Source organism: Puntigrus tetrazona, chromosome 21 (assembly GCF_018831695.1).
Source record: "Puntigrus tetrazona isolate hp1 chromosome 21, ASM1883169v1, whole genome shotgun sequence".
Lineage (NCBI taxonomy): Eukaryota > Metazoa > Chordata > Actinopteri > Cypriniformes > Cyprinidae > Puntigrus > Puntigrus tetrazona.
In genome coordinates, this window is record NC_056719.1 from 11927637 (window position 1) to 11955158 (window position 27522).

At 38.3% G+C, this 27522-nt stretch overlaps 1 protein-coding gene across 3 annotated transcripts in view; it reads right to left on the minus strand.

Moving 5' to 3' along the window:
* The window catches only part of adamts2a (ADAM metallopeptidase with thrombospondin type 1 motif, 2a), a 57778-nt gene extending 31384 nt beyond the window's left edge, over window positions 1-26394 (minus strand). Inside the window, exons 1-3 of one of the 3 annotated variants that reach the window (XM_043221993.1) lie at window positions 26231-26394; window positions 22380-22795; window positions 229-397 (exon numbers count right to left, since the gene is read on the minus strand). In XM_043221993.1, the coding sequence (XP_043077928.1) occupies window positions 229-397; window positions 22380-22795; window positions 26231-26315 (670 nt within the window). In that variant the 5' untranslated portion in view covers window positions 26316-26394. Of the gene's footprint in view, window positions 1-228; window positions 398-21006; window positions 21094-22379; window positions 22796-26230 lie in introns of those variants that run through there. The other 2 variants (XM_043221994.1, XM_043221996.1) reach the window with 2 other exon arrangements.
* Between the last annotated feature and the right edge of the window lie 1128 nt (window positions 26395-27522).

Here is a 27522-nt window from a genome sequence, read left to right on the forward strand (position 1 = left end):
ACAAATCTAAGGTATACACCTGACTTTGCAGGCAAAAAAATCCTTCTTTGGCTAAGAAAGACCAGACCAGCACCAAACCTGCATAAACAAGCAGTGAGCAGTCTAGAAATGCATGTTGATTCAGTGGCAAGAAACTGAATATCAGCATCTCTTCCTAGTCATCAGCATGCACGTTTAGGACTCGCGTCAGCGCTCCATGACGAGCCGGTGTCAAAAAGGTGATCTGACCTCTGGGGTGAAAGTCAGCGGGTTGATTGACGACCGGCTTCTTGATGTCAGAGGAGCGGTAGACGATGTGATGACGCCCGGGTCCTCCTTCCTCCTCTCCTGTCATGTCACCTCCTCTCTCCAGTGGCTCGATAAAAAACTCCTCTTGACCTGTACGGATCATCCCCGCCTGACAGGTTGAAAAGAGAGAAAGAGAAGTAGAGATTAGGTTTTTCAAAGGCAGGTACATCGCAAAGCTTGCACATCAAGTCCATTAAGCGAATCAGCTATAAGGGCTATTTCTGTAAGCCTGCTATATCATGTTTTCATCAGCTTTGGAAGAAACCCTCGGGCAACCTGATCTCTGAATCGATCCATCCTCTTTCTAACTCGTGTGTTCGGGCCTGACCATTTCTAAAACTCTGTGACATTGCCTGTCATAAGGCAAAACAAACTCTCGCTAATGTTTCCGAACATTTTTAGGGAGCAAACATGAGATAGTCTTGTTTATACAGTTTAAAGACGACGGCGAGAGAATATAGTCTACGAGGGCAAAGAGGGAAATCCAAACCGCGAGCGAAGATCAATACGAATCTCTCTGCCAGAGTGAACAAACTCACTGACAGATACACTTGACAGCTCATGTTCCATTCTCGCTGCGTCTCGCTGAGATTCGTTGGTTTTGAGTGACGGTCCATGTCCACTGTCAGGGGTGCTGTGAACGTAACGAGAGCGGAAGAGAGAGAGAGCCTACAAGGCACACAGGGCTAATCGATTGTAGGACACGTTGCAGTCCCTGCGACTTATTGGCTTTTCCCTGCCAGAACGCAGGGTCTTTTCCCTTTGCTTCCATAGCAAATTAGACAGCCGGAACAAGAGCGCCAATCGATAGCAAGGTTAGACCCCTTCTCTGATGTGGTGGAATATCAAATGTGAACTTCAAACAGGGCCGTTAAAGTCACGCCGGAGCCCCTTCAGTCATCACAAAATTGAAGCGCAGGCCGCTGAGCTAGTCATTTAGCTTGGTCTCCCAGGAAATATTACACAGCGAGAGATCCCGCCACGTCCCTCGCTCCCTCCTGCTTCCCCCGAGGGTTCATTACGAAGGAAATGCCTGCATGCTGCATAAACTGCATGAAGGGCTGCTTTCGCATGTGGACAAAACGGATTGAAAGTGCTGATGTAAAAACAAAACAAACTAACGTTTACTTTTGTCCTCTCCAATCCACTCAGTGTCTTCTCTATTGCAAATGAAAATGACAGTGTCACCAGAGAACAGATATGCTTTTCCTTTTTTACTTTGAAGACCTGAATGGGTCTACCAGACATCCTACATCTGGGAAAAAGCAAGGGATTAATAGGATAATGCACCTTTGCATGATGTAATCGGCTTCTTGCATTATACACTGTCCAAAGCAAGTGTTTTTGCATTGTTTGCAAAAATCTGTATCAATTTACTTGAGAAGCAAAATCCGGATGTTACAATAGAAGGATAGAAATAAAACACATTTAGAAACACACACAATATATTGTATTGACTGTAACCCCTGAGCTCAGAAAACCTTCTGCAGTTTTAAAATTTCAAAAAAACTTTTGTATAACATTCTGTGTAACATTCTGTATTCTGTATTTTCCTCGTGGGGACCAATAATGTCTCCACAAGGTCAACATTTACTAGTATTATTATACTTGTGAGGACATTTGGTCCCCATAATGTAGGCAATACCAGATACAAACAGACATACACACACACACACACTACTTTTCTAATAGTTCGGGATTGGCGCTTTTAAACAAAGAAAAACTTTTTCTTCCTATTTTTAAATCATTATTTCAATTAATTACAATTTAAAACAAATTAGATGTTAGATAAACTAATATATTATTTTTAAAAATATAACTTAAAATATATAAATGTAGTGGAACATCAGCCATACCTCTAACATTTCTATGTAAAATATTTTTAAATATTATATGACTGCATATTTGCCTACTTACTTGAATAGAATCAAACAGATACAAATTGTATGTAATTTTTAAACTAATATTTTGAAGAGCTGCCGAATGACCGCCTGTGACTGTGGTATAATTTACACCAGCCGAAAAAAAATATATCAATTACATCATTCAGATTAGGTTCTTCCTGTTAAAGTTAAAACTTAGCTTTTTTGAAGTACAGAATAACTCATATTCCTGTTTAGAGACTGGGAATGAAACATTGTTTCCAATGACATTTTACCACATTTAAAACACATTTTCATGATTTATGCAAGGAACTGAGGCTGAGTGACTACTTGGAAAAACTAGTCAACTGGGGTTTTACTGGACAATCGAACACGTCTGCCTTTCAACAAACTAATTCTTTCCATTTGGAGTCTTTTGGGACATCTCCAGATCCCGTAATCTGAAATGGAACCCATCATCAAAGTCCCTCTTTCCTCATGGAAAAACTATGGCTAGTGCCTATCTTTTGGCCCTTTCAAGCACACACAGTTAGGCGCTTATAGCCTCGTATGAACAATCTATATTAAAATGTTCTGTTTTGTTACAGTCGAAGCACAAAAACACAGCACAAAACCTTCAACAGAACAAGCCAGGCCAGCTGCACCATCCAACTTCATCCAAGACCTCCATATCAGCTAGATTGTGGTTAGCAGACTTCAGCTGATCTGAAGAGTCACTATCTGCCAAAATATCCAATGGAGAGTTCATGAGCAGATTCAGATGCATTATCTGTGTTTGTGTCTGCTTGAATGTGTGGAAACCGGCCAGCCTCCCTGTCTAATAAGAAATCCACAACCCTCTATGGTCACTCTATACGTGTGTGATTGCTCATAAAGCTGATATTAGTTTGATTCTGACAGCTACAAAACAGTGAGCTCTGTATCTATTCAGTTCAAGTCTATTACTGCTTCAAGTTTTCTTGGCTCTAGGTGGCCAGTTTGGTTCTAACCAAACTTTTCTTGTTGTCAAATTTAACAGGAATTGATAGCCAAGATGCAAGGTATTTTTTCAATGTCCTGCTGCCTAGCAAATTACTGTCTCCACTTCAAAGAATAAGAAATATTTTTCATTGAAACCTAATCCACACCTAGGAGAAAATATAATCAGTGTCAATTTAGAAGTTCCCATTTGAACTGAAATATCACAGTGTGTGTGTTTTTTGTTTTTTTTTTGTGGGTAGGTTAGGAGGTGGGAGGTGTCATATAAGACAAAACCTCTACTCTGAACAAGCATATTTTACCATACTTTTTAAAAAAAGGGTACTTATTATGGAAATTCTAGACATTTTATTGCATGCTAATTCTAATTTACAGAGCCCTTTAAGTGACATGGTGGTGGCAAAATTCTGGGTGAGAAATTTCGGGTAGGAGGAATTTTTTTTTTTAATCTTTTGCATTCCCTCGCAAAGATAGTTTCATTCTCTCGCAAAACTTTTGTGTTGTTTCGCAAAGATATGTGAGTTCCCCCGAGAAACTTTGCGTTCTCTTGCAAAGATATTTGCATTCCCTCGCAAACCTTCTGCCATAATCAGTTGAGCTCAGATAAACACTTCCTGTTTACTTTATGCTTTCAGTGGTTCAGACAGCTCTGTACATTCATACTGGAGCAGGTCCAGTTTTATTTTGAACTTGGACTGAGGTATAAAGAAATACGGTCAGTGCTTAGTTCAAGACAAAGTTTTGATGTCAGTGAAAGTTATCTGAAAATTATATTACATAAAAAAGGATTGTCTGTACAGATGCCAACAAAAGCGTGAAGATACTTCCTATAAGAACACATTTGCCGCGAGAGAAGTTTTGCAAGAAAACGCAAAAAGTTTGCAAGAGAACGCATAAGATAAAAAAAAAAAAAATGTCTTTCCACCCTAAATTTTTTCCCCACCATGTTCTAAAGGGGCTCCCTAGAAACAGGCTTGCAGACTCCAATTCCAAATGGATCTTTTTTGTTGTTTTGGTTTTTATCATTTATCTTAAATGCATAACATTTAAGAGTGATTATTTTTTAATAATGTTTACATGTAAATTTATAATTGATATCTTTGAAATACGGTTATAATGTACTATCAGATATACTAAAAGGCATTTATGGTAAATTAAATTACACGTAAACATATTTGCAATTACACATTAATAGAAAAAAAATTGTAATGTGATATACATAAAATTACATTAAATGTAATATTGAATAACACACTACAGTTAAAATTATAATCAAGTACTTTACATTCAACCTTTTGTAGTTTCAAATATTATATAAATTTAATGTAATCTAAATAAAATTATTTATTTTCTAAATATCTATTATAAATGCATTACTAAAATGTATTTTAATAGCATGGCTCAGAAATTGAACTATTATTTTTTGTATTTTTGTCTTCACATTACGCAATGTTTTGTGAATGCCAGTTTTTCAGTGTATCTTGTATTGAAAGATAAAGAAAGGTGTAAAAACAACACAATAAAGTTGTCAAAAAAGTGATAATGCCACTTAAAGTTGAGAGTTTTTTCACCGATAATTAAAATGAGAATGAAAAAACACTGGGGAACATAATATCAAAATCCGAAATGACATTTCATGACACTTTTAATAAACAAAGTCCTGACAGCACAGTGTTATTAACTATATTTGAATAGCTCTTTTAAGTACACTTGAGTGGCCTTTTAATTCATTAACCTACTCTATTGTATTGTCTGCAAGTACACTTTTTAAATTCACTTTGCTTTTTTAATTCTGCATTATTACAAAGTGCACTTTTTAAAAGAGTACTGGATTGTGTCGTGAGACATAATATCAAGTAAATATAAGTAAAGTTTTTTTAGTTATCACTATGTAAAAGTAAATATACTTTCTATGATTAAAGTACACTACACGTGCACATTCAATACAATTAAGCACACTCCTTTTTCACAAGAGAACCTACAGAGACAGTTTTCCTTTAAGATGAAAGACTCCGATCATGATTTAAATTTTGGAATTAACATTTCACAAAGCTAACAGTGCAATAATCTTAAAGCAAAAAATATTCTGTACCACATTCAAATATGTAGTAAAATACTCATAAAATAATAGATTTTAACTCAAGTTTTAACCACAATGTGTAAGCCAAAATAGTAGACCCACCAGGGGTGCCAATGTAACTGTCAGGGGCAGAGCACAATGACAGATACAACGTCATGTGGAATTTTAGGAAGTAAGTATTAGTAACTGGAACTCGGTTGGCAAAAAACCTCGATTATTAAGACATGGATGCTAGAAGATAGTGAAAGAGCCCCCTTTGGGTTTAGCACAAACTACTCCGACTAGTCTGGACTACGAGACAATGAGGAAAAAAGAGCACTGCAAGCCACCTCACGCAGTTAACTGATATTACCCAATAGACTGGAGGACAAAGGCTCTACACAAAGATTGTAAAATCTTGGGGGTCACCCAGCCCACAGCTCCACATATGTCTACATAGGTGCTGTGTGGCAGTACCTAGTAAGAGGAAACACTCCAAGTGGAGTGAGCCCTCACTCCTTGGGGGCATAACACATCTTGAGACTGGTACTCCAAGGTGATGGCATCCACCACCCGAAAGGGAGTGGTGGAAACCTTGTGCACACAACCAGGTTGGTGTATAGAGGCAATGTGAGTATCAGCAGAACCAAATTCAAAGCATGATTCGTTGACCAAAAATGCATGCAGTTTGCCCATCCTATTCATGGAAGTGTGCTTGACCAGCGCATTTCAGCTAAAGTCAAGTATCTCAAAGGGATCCCTCCATAGTCCTGAAAGTTTGGGGTGGGCCAATACAGCATAACCAACAGAACCTGCTCCACTTCCTTCTTGATCTTGCACAAGGTCTGTGCAACAAGGCTCACTGGGGGAAAGGAATACTTGAGAAAGCCCTGAGGGGGATTCGGAACTACATACAGTAAGTCTTGCCGAATTGACTCTAAATGAGCTGGACTGTCCTGGGATTGGAGTCTCCATTCTATGGGACGAGTGAGTTGTTGTAAGAACCCATCAGCTGCATGGTTCAAGTCCCCCAGAATGTGAATGGGCCACAGCAACTTGAGCCGTATCCAGAGGAGGAGATGGGGGGAAGTTGTGACAAGCGATGAGAGTGGATCCCACCTTGGTGGTTCATGTAAGCCACCATCGCTATGTTGTCCATGTGGACCAGCACATGCTTGCCCTGTAGCAACAGTCGATACCGGCAAAGAGCAAGCAGCACTGCTAGCAATACTAGGCAGTTGATGTGCCACTGCAGTGGTGGTCCCAACCAAAAGCTCAAGGCTGCGTGCCCGTTGCATACAATGTTCTATCCCATCATGGAGGCATCTGTGTTAACCACCACATGCCTTGACACCTCCAAGAAGACTTAAAGACTCTATGTCCCTGTTGAGAGAGTTGAGCCAGATGAAGACCTGGCACCTGAAGCTTTGTAATCACACTGACCTCCATTTGTTTCTGTACTGCCAAGAAATGCTGGGCAAAGTCCTCGACAGTGTCGCTGAAGTGGAGAACGGTGCATCACTCATCTGTGCCAGGTTTAGCCAGAGATGGCCCCTCTGGACCAGAGCCATCTTTCGGGAGCTCCACAGTCCAGTGCTGGGAGGGGTTGGATTTCCATGGGGACTGGCTCGGCGAAACATTTCTGACTATGATCCTTAGGTCTCCCTTGCCGCTAACCAGCAAAGCTGCATAGTCTTTAGAGTAGCAGTCAAGGTTAGCCTCATAATAAATGAGAGCTGTGTTCTCAGTAAAGCCATGGACATGAACTCACAATGTGGGCACGAGCCATTAACAAACGCCATCTCAGTTTTTTTTGGCCCAGGCATGCAACAGCAATCGTGTCTGTCATCAGAAATAACACCTAAAGGCACATGGTTGGAAAGACTTCTCTTAAGACACTCTAGAAAATTGCTCTTTTAGCTGGAATGCCCAGGGAAGGACCGTGGTACTAAACTTTGCAAGAAGGGTGATTACTCTGTTGAATTGCACAATGGAATCTTTTTCTTCACAGCAGAAAATATCTGCAGGAAATCTTCCTTTTGTTTTTTTTTCTTTTTTCAATGCTTACAAGTGATCAGCTCCAAAACAGATAGCTGGTGGTCACCAGCTGTCATCTTATATACCAATATTTATGGGGGAGTGCCTTTGCATGCAAATTCTGCTCTCCGATTTCATTGGCCTTTTCTTTTAAAGCTCAGAGGAGATTGGGTTCCCAGGCATAACCTTTTATAACTTTTTTTGACTAGTTTTTGACTAGTTTGACATAGAATGAATATTTTCAATTCTCTTAATTTGTCAGCCATCTTGGATATATATTTTTTTTCTTTGTCATAATGCTTTTACAACGCATTGATTTATATGGATTTCAACAACCTTGCTAAAGCATTTAGTGATAAAAAGAAAGGATCTTAAAAAGCAAAAAACAAACAAACAAAAAAAACACCTTTCTCTTATAACAGTCACTAGTATTCAGCTAGGATTCTTAGTAACAACGATGAAGTCAAAACAAAGTGTCTCACACAGGGAAAGAAAAGAGAGAAAGAAAGATGAAGGATTACAGTCAGAGCTGAAGCCAAGAGACAGGGAGGAAGTGCAGTGCAGTGCTTCTCCAGCATGAGGCCCATGAGAGGCCAGACTCTGACATAACACAGGAGGCTATTAGGAAGCTGTTTATATAGTGTAAAAAAAGAGTTACATCGGATGAAAGAAAAGCATGTGGGTGGTTTGGTGTAATGACACTAACGACGATGGACAGATTGCTACACTTAACATACTGTCCTGTCCTGTCCAATCTGTCACTGGGATATTGTTAGAGTGTGGACTATGACAAATGAACATGATGTTAGTGGAACTGCTCATTATAGGGAATAGCCATAATTTACTATCCCTCATAGTTGAACTACTTCTTTAAAAAAAACTTCCTCAGCAAAATATTTGCCACTTTAGCTTCAGTAGTTATGGTGTTTCCAAATCATGTATTCTGAATGATCGGATTTACAAATTGCAAACGCATGAACGCCATTGAGCTGAGGTGAAACTCAAGTTGGAATGTGTCAGTGAGAAAAAACAGGGAACGCAATAGATGCAGCATCATCTAAATTTGTTGAAATTGTTCCCACGAAGGTGACTTGAATATACCAAGCATCATAATTATGACATCCCAACTTATAAATATGGAATTCCAAGGTAGACTTGAACAAAATATTAGCCTCTTGTTTAACTTCATGGTGTAAAAACCACTTGCACAGTGCTATATATTTCTTACAGTGGTGTATTAAGTTATTCCAAAAATTCCCAGAGATTTGTAAATTAAGAGGAATTCCAGTTTAAAAAATTGACTCATACCTGTAACTCCATGGTCATGGCCGCCTATCAATGATGTAATATCCACACTGTGCAAGTGTTTTTCTTTTTCTTTTTTTTTATTTTATCAGCGACAAAAAACCCGGCTGCACAGTTAAAGTTAACCCATTATGGCTGAAATGATAAGTGCTGACTGCAGCATTAAATCTATATCTGGTCAATGTTTTGATGCTCCATATCTGTGCTGACAGCGATACATTCATCAAACAGTGTAGACAGCTTTACTAATTACAGCTTTTTTTTCTAAAGTGCTTAATTTCATGCTAGGCTGAAATTAATCATAATGTTCTTTGACAATGTAACTTTGCTCACCTTCTCTGTATAATTTATTAAGTGTTTGAATAACTGTGAACATGATTTGTGAATTTCAAACATAATTAATATTGAAATCAACATTTTTATTTATTTTGTTTTTATTAATTTTGTGAGAGGAACATCATCCTGCCCCTTCACAGCGTCATCAAGCTTCGCCTTTGTTATTGTTTTGAACATGTGACCTCTAGCTGTGAAATCTTACACACTGTACCTTTAAAGTGAAATACAAATAAGAAAGAACTGTGTTTGTCCTTGTCTGATAGCAGCATTTAAGTACATCTCTAGCTGAGCAAATGCTATTGAGATGAATGGAAATGCTAAACGATAGCTCTCTCCAGGTATATTAGAACTCTTTGTAAGAGTAGCATATGATGAACTAGACTGTCAGTCATGGAACATAGCACATAGAAAACCAGCGGTGTATGCTTTTGCTCTTTAGGATCCCAGATGAGAGCAGTTTTTCCACAGTTCCTGATGACTGTTATTCAATACTAGCCTTGGGAGAAAGAAGAGTAAGTAAGGTTTAGGTTTCAATCAAGATCGGATTTGGATGGTTTCCAAACAGGACTTGGTTATAAGAAAATGGGATATTAACCTTGTTTTTAAACAAGATTTGCTTCACTAAGAACTGTAAGGAGATCTGCCGTACAAAGCAGTGACTCGTGTTTTCATTCACACAGAACATTTACAGTGTTTTCATTCATTTCGTTTTAAGCACAGCCAAGGCGCATATGAGGTCTTTGAGTGTGTTTATGCAACTGAAGACAGTGAGATGATGAGCTTCTTTGTGTGTGTTTTTGTTGGGACAACACAGCTGATTGTTCTTGCCTGTGATCTGTCTCCTCTATCTATATTGAATGTGACAATCTTTTTAAGATTTAATATCTTAAAGGGTCACATTCGGATGATTGAAATGGCCAGATGTTAGTTCATCTAGGTATTACAAATGTCCAGGATTTATAATTATGGCAACATTTTTTTCTTCTTTCATTGTAGTACTGGTATCTTTGATCAAAGTTTTAGCAATTGCAGCTATTTATAATTGGATTTGTAAAGTTCTTTATGGTCTGTTTTTGTGGAAACAGGGTCTTCAGGGAGAAAACTGAGATTTGCTGTCACTTTGCAGCTCTGTGTTGTCTGGACACAATCCTTAGTGTTTGATGGTTCCTATAATTTTCTTGCGTTTTGAGGCTGATGAAGTCATGCCATGCTATGTGCCTTAAAGCACTAAACAATTGGGCTGTTAAGGTTACAGGCACTTTTATTAAATATACTTCCATGATTTGCCATGATTTGGAAGTCTGACAAGTCACCCATTTCACAAGCTTCTTGTACGTAACAGTGCCAAACATAACTTATACAATAAGTTATACCTATAACTTATACTGATATGAAACTTAGTGAGTATAGACAACAAAATGATAAAATATAATCGCAGTGTTTGTTTATTCACTGTTAGCCTGGACAAATTATATTAAACCCTATAATACTGGGTTTTCACATTATTTTGTCCAACCCTTGTATATACACCAACAACTAATTAAAATCTAATTATTTTAATAAATTCAAAAAATAATTTATATAAAATTTTAATAAAAATTATCATCATATTTAATTTTTCCTTTTTGAAGAAAGAAAGTCATAAAGGTTTTGAATGACAGACCTTTATTTTTTAACTGAACTATTCCTTTATTCGAAATTAAATAATTGCTGTTATTAAAAAACAATCATATTTAATTTTTCCTTTTAGAAGAAAGAAAGTCATTAAAGATTTGAGTGACAGAATTTTTATTTTGAAGTGAACTATTCTTTTTATTCGAAAATAAAAAAATGCTGTCACCTTGCGTCTATGAATGTGAATTTTAGTCTGTGTTACCCATGTGGCAAATTGCGCCAGTCCAGTGATTCAGGTCAGATTACTCAAGGATTATTGAATCGTGAATTAAAAGCAGAAACCTGAGTGTGCGTGATCAGACACAGTGAAGTGGAATAGCAATTCCACCGAGAGAGACACAGCCTTACATGTTCCTTCTGATCATTTATCTCCTGAGCCGGGCAAAGACAACCGCATTCCCCGAGCCAAACCTGCTGCTTTTCCACAGCCTGTCCAATGGCTGGCCTGCATTTCATACAGACGTCTCTTCTCCTCTCTAAACAACTGACAGGGAATATGAGCAGCTCTCAGAGAGGAGGAAAAGCTCTGGACTGCTTCACAGATTTTTGGTTTTGGAGCTATTAAAGAATGACAGATGATGAAAAAAAAGAGCCAGAATTCCCCAATTATGGCAAAGAGTTTAGTAGGAATGTTGATGAGATGAAGCAACGACGGTGGATGCTAAGTACTGGAAAGTATTTACACACATGTGCACACACATGCTGTATATGAATCAAGCCAGACCTCACACACACACACACGCATGCATTTTTTCCTGTCAGAGGTCTGGACAAAACAAAGTGGTTGAGTCTCAAAAATCAGTACTTTCAATTCCAGCATCGCTACCTAAGAGAATTAGGACACGTGGCCAAATAGCTAGTAACTTGTATAAAAATGAAAAGCTTCCTTTTTCACATAGTACTGTAATTTGAAAAAAAATTCGATGTCGACTCTCACTGGAAACCTCTTCTTTCAATGGGCCTATGGTTAAACTGACGCTGTGATCTCATGTTACAGGCTCTTCGCCACATCATCGGCTGCCAAGAATTCATTGTCTTTTCCCTTTTCTCTTTCTTAAACACAAGGAAAAACTGATACTTACACCTCACACTTGCAAGGTTAATCCTTTGCATTTGCTTCAGTCAGATCCATCAAAAGCCAAGCACAAACCAAAACTAAACTGTCATATTTCAGGGTATTAAGAAGGTAATTGGGCTTCAGCACTTTCACTGGCTTCATAGCATAACTAACTTTTGTGTGTTTTTTGGTTTTAACTTCAAAAACACTCCTGACTGAAAATCCCCCCAAAAAATTTAAGTTTTGTTTTCCAAAGATTTAGCATAAAGCTACAATGCAATACATTTTCAGCAACAAGAAATTTAAGTTTTTCTGTTCATAATGAAAAGAAAAATGGGATGATGCACCATTAGTTTTGCATGCTTTCTCAAGTACAATGCTGGATACACTGGTAAAATTTTAGTACATATTTAGTACAATTATCACTGTAACTAGTTGCTTATTTAATTAGCAATGCAATATTAACATTGGTTTTCTCTAAAAATATGTAATAAGTTTAAATGTTGGAATGTATTTCATTGATATTTTTATATTAGGTTTTAGTTTCGTAATTTTGCATCTAAAAAAGTCCATATATTTCGCGCACAAAACCCCCCCCAAAATAAACAAATTGGGTGGCATTTTCCTTTAAATCTAGAGAAAAAAAATAATTGGTCAATGGGATAAGAAAACTAAACTTAATTCAGATGCACAATACCGTTTGGGGTATTGTTAAAGGGATTAATATAGTGGATGCATTAAAAGTGACACTAAAGACATTTACAATGTTACGAATGATTTTTATTCTGAATAAATGCTGTTCTTTTGAACTTTTTGCTTAAAAAAAATATTCAGAAAAAATATTATCTGTGTATCAACTTACTGTAACAATGATAACAATTAGAAATACTGTTTTTTATATCATATTTGTAATTTTTGGTTAAAACAATTAACCAAACACTGGCGATCATTAAACTTTTTTCGAACGTATTAAAATATTCAAGTTTCTGAAGGGTAGTACTATACAGAAAAAGAAGTGTTATTATCTCAAGCAATTTTGCTTCTCGGGTAAAATTAACTTTAAAACAAAGCAAAAATACTAATGTAGAAAATGATTTTTGCAGTGCTGTGCTAAGTTGGTTCACTCGACTGAAAAATCTGACATGAAATATCGCTTTAAAACAGCATTGTAGCACACATTCAGCACAACTGGGCCAGAGGGAGAGCAAGAAACAGAGCAATAAGGGAAACACCTCTTTGTTTCCATGAACCAACAAACCCAAATCTCGATCTCATCCAATAATTCGAAGAATTCAGATATGAGCTTCTCACAGTGAGTTCAAGTAAGTACAGCCTTAGGGAGGGACTCCTTATCTGGCTTAAGATTCCCTTTCCAATCCTCCCTGAACACATGTGTGTCAGTCCAGTCTCTGTTATTCCCTCCACAGGAAGAAGAGGTGTGTGTTTAAGGTATCAGGAGACTTCTCTGAAGCAGGCCAGACCACTCTCCTGCTCTCTCTTTCACAGCTGCCACATCACAAGACTCTTAAGTCGAGGTTCACAATAAAAGCGCAGAGGCCATTCCAGAAATGAGAGCTGTCATCTGGAAGGCAACTCCCAGTCAATCCCATGCCCAAAGCTCTAGAGTGATTTCATTTGTACCTCTAAACCGCTCTGTTACTTTAGCACACTGAGCTGTGCTCTCTGGAATTTGCAAACTGTTTATTTCCTTCTTTCTCCGCCACTTTATGTTTTGGAGAGCATCGCTGGTGGAATGTTAATGACATCATCAAAGCACTCCAAAAGATTCCCAGGCGACAGGTGCCAGGAGATTTCTGGAGCAACCCCACCTGACTAGTGCTCCCCTTTCATCCTCTGCCGCCACGGTACAATGACACACACACACACAAACGGCGCAAAGTGCCACCAAGGTCTGCTGCTTAAGATGCCCCCCCCCAAAAAAAAACAGCGACCGGTTTCTCATTTAGAGCATTTTTCAATTCATTTGAGACAGTTCAGAGGTCACTTGAGACTCTCGTCTCTGAGCTTGTGCACCGCTCTCATGACGCTGCCGAAACCCACACTGAACAAACCTGACATCAAAAGAGAGTGTTCAGAAGATTAAAGGCTATTGGTCGGATCCTGAATCAGAGTAATGTACACTCAGTTTCATCAAAGGTGGAGAGAAAGGATTGTATCTGCACAGAGGATGACTGCTGGAGTCACGGTAAAGAAATGTAGCACAAAATACAATGAGTTAGGACATGCAAGACTCATTTTTTTTTCAGTGTAAATAAAGCCATGTACAATAGAATGCAGCAATGAATAATGCAACTCATAAAGCACTGGGAATGATAATGCATTTTTGTATGTTTTTTTTAATGTACAGTTTTTTTACGATCTAAAAATAAAATACAAAAAACAAAAATTTCAGAGTTACAGATATGCATTATGAGTATAAAATGAATGGAAAAAAAATCATGTTTTAAGAAATTATGGAGTTTGGATTAAATCATTCGGTGTTCCTAATGGGAGTGGGAGTTCTCTTATGAGCTTTTTTTGCAGGGTTTCTATGGTAACAGCAACTCCTGATTTGAGAATTCAAGGTAATGTTCTTTATCATTATGTTCGTATATTTGTGTAAATACAATGAAATGAATGGGTTTTAGAAGTAAAAAAAAATAGTATGTAATTTACAGTAAGCAAACAGGCATTCTTATAAAAATTTAATTATTTTTGTTATCAGTAATCTACATAAAGGTGTTTTGTGTAACACTTTTGTGCTTTATGTTATTTAATTAATGTTTATTGTATTCTTTTAGTGTTATGTGTTATTCTAATAGTAATTTGTCTTTGTGCCTATATCATCTTGTGCACCATTTGTACATCCGGGGATTTTTTTAACCTTTCATTTAACAGGCCCAAAGTATAAACTGAAACACTAATTAATACCTCATGGCTAAAAATGTACAAGAAAAACTCTAGATTATCTAGTTGACCTCATTTGTCAGTTGTTGGATGACTAGTCGATCATTGTGACCTATCGCTAACAAAGAGTTACACAAACATCTATGCATGTGTGGGTGACTTGAGTCAAGAAGCCAAACAAGCAGCAATCTGACTAATGAGAAAAATGGAAGCTTGTTTGCATAAAATGGGCTTTTTCATTTTCATTCAGTTTTCCAGATGTTTCTTTACTCCCTGATGAGTTGGACTAACGATGTCATAATTACAAAGGAATGAAACAAGACATCTCATACCCAGCAGTAGAATAAATTTGTAAAACTGCACTTCATAAGGCTTCCCCTAACTATGAATGCTGAATCTGAAATGTCAGAGACAATTGGGTCACCAAATGGAATTGCAAAAATAATTATTGTTACCAACAAGTTTCCTAGAACACTACCTGTATTCCATTGGTCAACTAGACAGGTAGTCCTGCCCCCAAACTCACACCATTGGTTGAGCTGAAGTTGCTATGTCAGCCTGGGCAAATCAAACAAACAAAACACAAACCAAGCAATGTTTTGAAAGTGACACAGTGTTAGGATGTTTATACTTTTCATAGGAAATCATCCCTTCAATAGCTTTCTTGTAGCACGTTAATCTGGGATAGAAGAAAGAATATTAAAATAGCACGTTCCACTTTTAAAGACTCAACTATCCTCAAGCCAAAATAACCCCCTTATATACTGTGCTAAGCCTCATTGAGTAAGAGGAACCTGCTAATTTCAGGCTTCCTGCTACAAACTAGCTTTAGCCGCAGCAACAGCTTGTGCCCCTGCTGGAGAACTGAGGCACAAGCTCATGGTGAACCTCCCACTCACTTCACACTTAGCGGGGGTTCAGACCTCACAGCGCGCAACTGCCCTACTGAGCTCCTTGACAGGTTCTGCACCAATAAGCTCTGAGCTCCATCCTCTGCTGCAGAAAGAACATGTCAGTGAGGACACTGTGAGGTTTATATGTTGCTCTTCTTGTTGCAAACAGAAACTGGATTTACAGTGATAGCTCACCCAAGAATGCAAATTCTATAATCGTCTAGGATGAAAGCCTAGGTAACCAAAATTGAGAAGATCCAAAAAGGTCACAAAGCTTTTGTTAAAGTAATCCGTTTGATCCATCAAGTGGTTTATTCCATGTTTTGTGAAGAGACGTGCTAGTTTATATGACGTGCATCACATCCAAGAACAAACCTCACTGGTTCTTGTGTATCACACATCACATGCTTCCTGTCTGTGTTTAAAGTAATGTGTTCTTTGTAGGGGTGTAACATGTATATATACATAATACGTTTTTACAATGGTTTACTGCATTTCTTAAAACATATTTCATATTTTTTAGAGCAGAAATATAGCGTTCTTTGAAATTGGCAGCATTTTTCTCAGGTTCCGCATGAGATGCAGCGGTTACATGGTATAAGCAGGGTACAAGCCATAGCTTTTGAAAAGCTCCCAGTTCACAAGTTGAAATAACGAGGATGTGAATGCTTTTTACAAGTTGGTATTTCGTAACATAGGTAATCACAATATGGCATGAACATACCTTCAGATTAAACCACTTGGTTACTGTAATAATCCCTTTATGACCATTTTCGGTTTCCTGCACTTTCAATGGAGGGATATTAACCTTTCAGTTTTCATTAATATCTTGTTTAGCTTTTTTCTCTTTTTTGGTACTTCAAAACCTTTGTTTTACCAAACATTTGGAGTGGGGCTTTTGTCATTGTTGTCTGAGAAGCCTGTTAGCCAGAAGTTGTAGCTGCCCGTTTCTTTTTCTTTTTCTTTTTCAGGATTGTGATGTATATTGGAGTGAAAGGAAATCTAGAATCTGGAATGGGGTTTGATTTTAGTGCATATCCTAGCCATCTCTAACTTGCAGCACACTGACGTTTGGAGAGAAGTGAACAAGAATGTCCAACCCGGGCCATCAAACTGATTAATTTTGAAACAGCAACAGCATTAATTTTGTGATTTTGAATAAATATTATCTAGACTGGTCTCCATACTAAAGTGTTATCTATTTTTTTTTTCTTTTGTGGATTAAATTGCAATTAATAATTATTCACCATGAGACTAGAAATGAGTGCAAACAAAGTAAATGGGGTCCATTTTGATTTCATGCTGACTGTTCACACCAAGATCTATAACTATCAAGACAACCAAAACAATACTAGTTATTTACATGGGCATTAACATTGCCTTCATTGCAATTACATTGTCAGCTAATTCTCAAACTCTTTAAAGTAGGCTGGATTCTGATTGGCTGTCAGTGTTTCTATTTCATCTGATGCCAAAAAACAGTATTGTCCTTCATATAAATAGAATGATTATTAAAACTTCTTGGTTATAGTTCTTTGTGTGAACGGAGCTTTAAACAAATGTTATTTTGTTTATTGCCATAGTGGTTACACACGTCAACGTTCAGCTATTCACATACCCTAATTGCAACACATGAAAAACAAATCCAAATGGTCATTATGTTTATAGACCATCTGGTTAACAAGGTGTTGAGACAGACTATGTCCGAATCCTGGAGCATGAAGTCACATCTAGTTCAGATGTTTTTGCATCTGACTGGAAGACATTTTTGAAGGCAGCATAGATGTATTTTTCCATTTGTAATATCTTGCAAAACATTTGAAATTTTTTTTTGCAGTCATAGCTGGGATTTGGTAAAAAAAGGGCACAAATGAAAATGGTTTCAATGAGTCACTGATACCAATGCCAATTCCAATGTTTGGTACCAATAGTAGATTGTTAAGGTTTGTGGAATTATGCAATTGTGCAAATAAAAAGTTTATCACAATAGCCTCCTTATGGGTTTTATTAGAATATTTTGTTTTAGAAAGAATGCTTAAAAGAATGCTAAAATAAGGGTCTTATCATGCCAACTGAACCCCCAGTAGAAAGAGGTTAAGCGTTTTGATCAGGCAAACACAGGAAGTGATCATTCCTGATTCTAGAGAACTGCCTTTCTGCAGAGTTTAGTTACAACTCTAAACAAACACCTGAAGGTCTTCCTTAAATATTGTGAGCAGGTGTTAGAGTGGTTAAGACTAAACAGCAGGAGTGTAGACTTCCAGGATCAGCATGAAGCAATCCTGACAATAGGTGGAATTTAGAAACAACTTGTGGTACATTTTTGTTATCATATATTGATGATGCAAGTGACAAATGGTAAAATAATTCCATAATAACCACAGGTTAACTGAGGTATTTGTAATAAAAATGTTGTTAATAAATAGGTTTATCAATAAGAAATATTACAATAGAATATTTGATATTCATATAATTGATTATATGTTAGTTAAGAAGGGTCAGTCTAGCCAGTCTAGTCTAAAATCTTTTCTAGCTCCTGGAATTACATAATTCTCTTCTTCTACAAACTCTTATTATGTAAGAATTAGGCATGTGTGTTTGTCCGTGTGCATGTGGGGGGTACAGACATTAAATATGAATGGAATTGAATATGCAGTCTGCATCAAACGCAGTTAGGTTACGTGGTCGCATGCTTTGAATGAGTCATTGAGAACGTGGCTTTGTCAAATACTGAGTGTCATTTAGTTGCACTTATTTGCTATTCGCATTGAATTGAACACCTGATTTCACAAAGGACTTATGCAAATTCAATTTACTGCTGAATGTTATGATTAGGATTTTTATGATACATGTTCCCCATCCTGCAAGCTTTGGTTGTGGAGCATACAGCAGACTACTGCAATCTGACAAGGTTTACTGTGACTTAAGTTGTAACATTTACAACTTTAGATACTATTTAGATACTTGAATCGACTATACCATTTATTTACTTTTTTAACTGTATATTTTAATGAATTGCTGCTGCCATGATCAATGGAAAATGCTTTTTAATGCATTGCTTTTTAATAAAATTCTGTTTACCGCCTGCTTTCCTTTTGAAATAACAACACAGTGTTAAACACACACGGCAAATACTGCTTAGCTTTGTAAACATAAAGTTTTTGTGCTGAAATAACGAATGCAAAATTGGCAAAAGTTTAGTGAAATCACCCCTGAATGTGTCTAAAAATAATAAAAACAATTACCGGTGCAAAGCGAATCTGCTGAATTAGACTGCATTTTGCTTAAGGGAAGGGAAGTTCGCCTCAAATGCAAGATTAAATCCCTTTTATTCTTTTATGAGGAATCTAAAAAGGTGACTGTTTCCCTTCAGATTCCGTCTCCGGAGTGACAACCCTGTGGGTCAAATGGAATAATCCAGAAATCCACTCTACCTCGACTAAAAGCCAGGCCCTGCTCTCCTGTGGTGCTGTACGTGTCTGTGAGTTCACTGCGGGGCTACTGTTACCCCGCCTCTCAGCCTGCAGTGACGGAGGAGCATGGGCTTGTACTTGTGAGGTCACTCCAGAGTGTTTTCCGATGGTGCCCAGACATGCTCTAAACTCCACGTGCTCCAGGCGCAGAAATGTAGCACCTTCCGCGTGAGGAACGCCACAAAGTTACAAGTACAGACAGTGGAGGGCTAGTGTATCCATCACCGAGGCTGAGGCCTAACAGCAACAGAAATAAGAAGAGTCCTCTATTCTCAAAGCCAATTTCTGTGCAATTTACAAGCTTTTTGGGATTTCAGGATTTTCCATGTGCAGTATCCCAAAAAGTCCTTACATTTCACCCAAAAAAGAGGGAGAGTAAACATTGGTTAAGTTTTGGTTTGAAGTTTAGTTGCACTTATTTGCTACTCGCATTGAATTGAACACCTGATTTTACAAAGGACTTATGCAAATCCAATTTATTGCTGAATGTTACGATTACGATTTTTATGATGCATGTTCCCCATGTTGCAAGCTTGGTTGTGGAGCATACAACCGACTACTGCAATCTGACATAGTTTACTGTGACTTTACAACATTTACAACTTTGGTTAAGTTGTGGTTTGAAATGTGTATGACCTTCTTTTTTCTTTTTTTTTTTAATGTTTTTGTCAAAACAACTAAAGTACACTTAAATTTGGATTACTATTATTTTTATTTTAGAAATGACAAAATTTACAATTTAATAAAAATAAAAGTACAAAATTAAACTAGTATTTCCTTGTGAAAAATACTTGAATCATCTTTGTTTTTGACTACAACTTCAACAAATAATTCTGTACAATGTAAATGGGGTCCAAAACAGAATTCTTCACGATTTAGCAAATCAAGGGAACGAATTAGTAAATTGTGCACAATTTATAAATGGACAGAACAAAATAGAAAATTGTGCTCATGATTTAGCCTACCATCGTACTCTATTCATGTCTCCATACTATTGAATGTTATGGCTGTGCACAAAAGAACTGAATTGTAAGCCTAACGCAAGTCCATGTCTTTGGGCAGTGGGAATGTAAAGTGAAACATAGGGCTCTGGCATGCTTTCAAATCATAAAATGACCACTGGGTTACTCGAATACCCTGTTGCACACTTGATGCGAAGCCATTAAGGACAGATATTTTGTGTTCTTAGATGAGAGTCAGCCGGTAACATTGCCATGTTTAAGGACCCAAGCTGAACTTCGCTTAAATAAAGAAGTGCTTTTCAACCCCTCTCTACCACATTCAAACCACCAAAGGGCATGAAAATTCTTTCAATTTCATCCAAGATATAAACACATGAATAATATGTATGTTGATCTCTAATTCATGGACAACTGCCAAGGCTGAATAGCTTTCTCAAGGGCGATTTGTGAGGAGAAATGTTTGACGATGGAAAATGGTAGCAAACACTTAATTGTCCCTCAGTGATGTTATTTGGTAAAACAATGTACAGCACTTACACGCATCAATACACGTGTCAATACATTGTGACTGGCAACCTTCTATCAATATCCTTAACCATGCCAGTTAGCGCTCAAGAATGCACAGAATCCTGGCAGAAAGGACCTCTGGCGGACATCCAGTATAAAAGCAGTTCTTACATACAGTGACAAGCTGCTAAATTGCCTTTCAACACAGCAGTTAAGACAGCATACAACTCATCTGAATCATTCTACACTCAAAGTTTGACTTAAAACACAGCTCTCTGTTTGTACACAAGCACATGATTCTGAATGAATTTTTTGTGAAAGGATTTTTTGAATCTAAAAACAAGTCCTTATAAATGCATGTCATGTAATCATCCAAAAAAAATTAATGCATGAATAAATACATGATAGTATAATCTTAATTTTGAGAAAAGCATTAAAGTATTCAATGATAAAATATATTCATTAACTAATTCATAATAAATACTTTATGATTTATTTAGCTACTTTAGAGGTGTCACATAACATATTTTAGAACTTGACCTAATCCTAAAAAGGTCATATTATGCAATATTTAAAGAGATTTTGAACTAGACTACGTACATATATTGACATTAAGACGACACAATCTCTACACTGTAGCTCCTTACCCTAAACCAGGGGTTCCCAGTTCTGCTCCTGGTGATCGACTGTCCTGCAAAGTTCAGCGCCTCACTCAAATCCTTACCCTAAACCACACTGTAAAAAATGGAACTGCAAGTTTTACAGTTAACAAAACCTTTTGAGTCTCAAATACAAAAAAAAATGCTACATAAAAACCTTTGTCAGTCCAACAAAATTACCCAAAACGTTGTCCAAACTAGTCAAACAAAGTTGTCTGAACAAAGAATTTCATGTCGTTAAAATGTTAAAAGCTTTGTGAGTTCCCAGAATGCATTGCAGTATGACTATATTATGCTGTTACTGTTATAGGATTATTGATTTGCTGTTTGCTGACTTCATTTTGTTGTTTTATCACTAATGTTAGTTATTTGTTGTAATATGATGTAAAAGGCAGATCTTTTTAAAATTTGTTCTTTCACCGTTTTTGAGGCTAGTGTGTCTAGTTTTGAGATCTAGGATGTGATCAAACGTTTAAGTCCTTTCTCTGAATATCTCGATCTTGTGAGAAGACATTGTTGTCTACTTAGACTAACGTTAAAGTTTGTAAAAAACAGGAACAGAAAAAAATCAGTTACATCAATGTTCAAGACAATAAAGTGTGTTAGCTGATCAAAAAAGAGACATGTGAACTAGGTCCAAAGTTGAGTAAACTCAAAAAAGCTGTGCAGTGAGTTGTCTTGACTTTTTAAGTTAAGCCAACTTTTCATTCTTTACAGTGCAGGGGTGTCAAACTCAATTCCCGGAGATCCGTAGCCCTGCAAACCTATTTAAACATACCTGATCCAACTAATAAAGTCCTTCAGGCTTAATTGAAAACCGTGTAGTATGTGTGATGGATCAGAGTTGGAACTAAACTCTGCAAGACTCTGGCCCTCCAGGAACTGAGTTTGACACCCCTGTCCTAAACCTAACCTTTTACAATAACCTGATCCCTAAAACCCTTAAACAGGCCTTTAAAGGGGTCTGAGAAAGTGATGACCGGCCAAAATGTCCTCACTTCACAAACAACATTTGTTTCTGGGAATTGTGGGGACTTTCCATAGACTTGTAGTACTTTTTTCTTACCCAACAATATTTTACAATAATTTATAATCTCCTAACACAAACCTAACCCTAAACTTACCCCTTAGATAAAACCTGTTTGCATTATTACACTTTGAGCAAAACATAATTTACTATTTCTTATATTTTCTCCACACACACACACACACACACACACACACACATATATACACATATATATATATAAAATTGCAAAAAGTGCTAATTGCATTTTTCATATTTTCAATGTTTTAAAAAATGACCATCATATCATCAACATTATGCTGTGATGCTTTATATAAGAGAGCAAATAACTTACCAGGCCATCGCAATTGCTGATAGCCGCTGAAGTATCCTGCACATTGGTAACATAACCCACATATAAACAGTCACTGGGCAACAAGGGCTCAGAATGTGTTTGGTTATCGTCCTCAAGCCACTCCACTTTGGCTCCAGGGGCCACAAGCCTGGAATTTAGCCTCAGGCGAAGGTGAAACTCCTGTCCAAAAACAGTGACATTATAAAAGAGTGTCTCCTTGTGCCTCAGGTGGTCCTGCTCTGAGTTCGTCTCCTCATTGGTCTCTCCATGCTGGTTGGCCTGCCTCTTCCTGCGCCGGTGGGACCCCTGCCCACTCAACCGGCTGGCAGAGACGGCGTGGGAGAGGAAGCGTCCGTCTGCATCCACGCTCACCGGCCTCACTAGCCCATACTCCCTCAGGACATGCTGCAGGGAATCTGCCAGGGGCATGCACACAGTTACACACATTCAAATGTGCTTGCACACACACGCAAACACAAAGTCAATAGATTTCACAGTGCACACCAGAAGCTTCCAGTAACAGTCAAAACTCCACCAATCTCTAAATCAACTGCAAGACTTACAGACAGTACAGCTGTCCAAACGCAGCCAATATTTCAAACGACAGCTTTAAAAGGTTACAGGCTTTTCTTATTAAAAGTAAAATAAATCTCTATAAACATTGCATTGAACAGAAAAGGGTAAGTTGTGTCACCTTGTTTAAATTGCCCTCTTGACAAAGAGAAATGAGACAAGTTATAAGTTACTAAGTTATATTTCACAATGTCTACTATCACCTTTATAATAGGGACAGAACATTTTTATTTACTTGTTTATTTTTTAAATAGGTTATACAAGTTGCCACTTGTCATATCAACAGGCAAGTTAAATGCCTAATCAATTTGGATTTTAATGAAACATTGAACATGAAATATTTGTTATTTATGCTACACAAAACTAATAATAATAATTATTATTAATATAATGTGTCACGTCTTTGGACTCTTTTGTTGTTGTTATTGACCTACTTTAGTTAATTGTCTTATCGTCTTCACCTGTGTCTCATTTATTAAGTATTTACGTTGTGTCCTGTGGTTTTAGTTATGTTTATCCGATCGTTTTACTGTGGTTTCGTTGATCTGCCTGTCTGCCTGTCTGCCCGAGGTACTTATTCTGTATATGTGTATGATTAAACTCGTTTACTTTATATTCTCGTCGAGTGCTCCTTCACTCTAAACCACACCATGACAGAAGATTGGACCGTACATAAGTAAAAGAAAAAGGGAGCATGTTTTCCCTTTTGTTTTTTATTTTGCCTTAATGTTCTCCCCGTTTGTTGACCCGAATGTCTTCGTCCTCCTGCTGGAGCAGGGGGATTGCTCTCTCGAGGACTATACTGATATGTTCATCATCCTCTCCAACGACTCCCGTTACCAGGACAGCTTTCTGTGCGGGATTTACTTCCGTGGACTAAACCCTTCCTGTCAAGCTAAGCTGTCCGGGAACTGTCCTCGACAGAGCATTGCTGCTTACATCGAGTGGGTGCTGCCCTACTCAGAATCCAGAGAATCCAGCCCATCACTTCACCGCATCACGGAGCCCAAGTGTGAGCCCACCGATGGTGCAGTTGCAGAGTCTGGCACGACCATGGAGTCATCACCAAAGAGAGTCGTGAGCCGTGGAGTGCCACCGGACCCTACCTGACTGTGTCAGACCAGACCAAGTGCCGGAAACAGAGCTCGCCACGGTGCAGCCAGCCGTCTACAGCGAGACATTGCACCACGGCTGAGGATGAGCTGATCATATATCTGGGACTGCTGGATCTAGAAGAGGAGCTGGATGATGTAGACCTGAAATTGGACCTGGCATCTCATCTGTATCCTAAGTTCCTGGTTCTGTCCAGCCGTCCTGAAAGCCTGCCTCAAGAGCGCCCCCTAGAGACTGTTCCCCAAAAGCTCCCTCCAGTGCCCGCGCCACGTGCACTCCCTCCAGTGTCTACAGTTCAAGTTTTCCCACCCTCCAACCCTTACCATCCGCCGTCGATGGATCCCAGCAGCCCCTGCGCTCATCCTCAGCTCACCATCTGGTGCTCGCCACAGGTCTGCCGGTCTCCAACGCCACCGTGGGTGGAGGATCCCTCACCTCACTGTCCGACCTCCGATTCCTGGACTCCACCTCCGCCATCGGCTCCCCCTAGGCTCCTAGCACCCTCCTCTCCATCGTGGTCCATCAGGCCACCACCTCCACAAGGCTCCATCGTCCCTCTGGCTCCGCATTGGTCTGTCGTCGACCATCTGTCACTTCGGGATTCCTCTCCTCCGGCTTTGCCCCCTGTCCCTCCGGCTCTGTCAGGTTCCTCCAACCCTCCAGAACCTCGGTGTCACCCTTGCACTTTGGCCCCCCGCCTCAGTCTCCTCCACCACCGGTTCCGCCACTGTCGGTCAGCTCCATGGAGTCGACGGCCATTCCTCCTCCATGGCTTCTCCTTCCGTCGGCTCCACCGTGGACAATCATGGCTGGGTTCTGGGTCCTCTGGATCCGGACTCCTCCTTGTTCCTCCCTGGACTCTGTTTGCCGACCCCCTCCTGGGGGCCCGTCCTCCACCGGAACCTCCTCCCAAGTTCCCATTTTTGTTTTGTTTTTCCGGTGCGAGGACGCACCTTCCCGGGAGGGGGGAGTAATGTCAGGTCTTTGGACTCTTTTGTTGTTGTTTTTGTCTTGTGCCATGTGCTCTGTGTGACCTAATGTAGTTAATTGTCTTATCGTCTTCACCTGTATTTCATTTAAGTATTTACGTTGTGTATTTAAGTCCTGTGGTTTTAGTTCTGTTTGTCCGATCTCGTCTGTTTAACTGTGGTTTAGTTTATCTGCCTGTCTGCCTACCTGCCCGAGGTACTTATTCTGCATATTTGTATGATTAAACTGGTTTACTTTATATTCTCGTCGAGTGCTCCTTCACACTATAATTACAGTCACATTTTACTTTGCATTATTAATCAGCCATTAATTAAAAAAAAATTGAAAAAAATAAAATTGTCAGTTTTCCAAAATGCATATAATTTTCAGAAATGCATATGTTTTCCTTGAGAGTGCATTTGCCATGTCATTTTGACAGGCACATTAATAAACATTTCTATTTTGCATCTATTATCAATCACAGTCTACCTATCTGCATGGTCACAGCACAAGAACTGTAAATTTTTTTAAGATTAAGGGGGCGACACATCTTACCCTATTCTCCCAAACAATGTGTCATGCATTCCTATCATACTGATGAGAGAAGCAGCAACACATTTGGCTGCTCTGTTTATGCATCCTGTGCATAAATGTCCTTCACTTCATCAGGAAAGAGCAGTTTACAGCAAAATCAACACTACAATATGATTTGTCTTTATTTGACAATAAAATAATGTGCGTGGTTCTGTATAATTTGCTCTCCTGTGTACTCATCTTGATAGTGATGTCGGCATTTTGCGACAGTTATTCCAAGCAGGAGACACAAGATCCATCAGCTGTTTTACATTATTGACAGGTCGCATGGATTTTTGCGCTTCCTTTGAGTTTCACAATGAACGTTCAGTTCGTGAATATAATAAAATGTATATAGCCTACCGTTCTTTTTTACTGTAACAAAAGTTAGACATCTTTCAATTTATTTGCCATGAAAACTTCCAGACACTCAAATTCAGTGAAAACGTCACTGACAATAAAATTATTTTACTCCGAGAACTCATTCATCTCGATAAAAGTACAAGTTGATGAAAGAGAGAAACTGAGTTGCTGCTTCATAACGCCGAACATCCGAACGGATCCGTATCTCCTGCGTAAAGTAACCGTGATCAGAACTGACAATAAAAAACATCTCCACGTACCTATACTGCTGGCGATGTAAAGAGTATCCGTGTGCTGAAAGTGAAGGAAAATAATGAAGAATGCACATCCAGGAGTAACATCCATGGCAGGTCTGCGGAGAGGGGAGAGCGCACGGGCGAAAGGCGGACTTTGAGATCTCAGATAAGCGATCCAGCAGCGAACGCTGCCCCCTCCTTCCCCCCTCCCCTTCCAGACTGACTGCAAAGTGCACTGGGGAAGATAGGCTCTCGTTCTCACCCTCCCCGTCCAGACCTCTCTTCTCCTCTGTAGTCCACGGTAAGCGTGAATGCTGATCCTCAACAGACAACAGAACATGACAACAGAAGACCACCAGCGTTATAGTTCTTTCTCATCAAAAAAGAAGAAAAAGGGGACACTAGTCTTATGGTTCATGTGATGCACTGCTATAAACCAAAAAGTTTATTTACTTATTTATTTATTGTCTAAAGAGTTTAATAAGTTTAATAGGCGCACACAGGAGCCCAACCCTTAAAAGAATGAAATACAGGAATATAATGAAGAATATAGGAGCATGTACAATACATAAAGGAAAAATACGTTTATTATTTGAGTATTGTATTAAAGATTATGTTGTTTCCCATAAAGTTTTACACACAAAGAAATGTACTGTATACTCACACTCATGTCAGTCTTCAAAATTGCTAAGTTGTTTTATTTTACAGGAGCAGGCCGCCACATCACATGACCTGTAATGCTGTGTAATAATCATACTTTAAATAATAACAATAATAGGCTAATGACAATAATAAGTTATTATGTTTGACTACACATCACATGCATTTAAACATAGCTTACATAAAAAATATAATACAAATATTAATATAATATTAATATCGACCATTCTACACAGACAGTACTATACTATATATAATATACACAAACATGAGTTATATGCATTTATAGGATGTAGGCACTAATAAAACATTAATAAAACTGAAATATTTGAAAAAGTAACAATGGATACATTACAAAAACAGGCTTTTGTTTGCCTAATGGTGTACTTACAGCATCTACTGGCAGGGTAACTAACCAGCCAAACACTGACCCATTGATTTGAACTTGTGGATGGTAGCTTGTAGTAATAATTCTTTATTTTCCCCTTTCTATTTTTTATAACTAAAAATAAGTACATCTGTCATAGTATTTTTTAAATTATACATAATACTCTTCTACAGGACCACACAGCCGTTAGAGAAGACGCTTCCTGCTCTGTTATGAAGTTAGTGGATTATTGAAATAAATCACCTGGTGAGATTGGATGCTGGGTTCT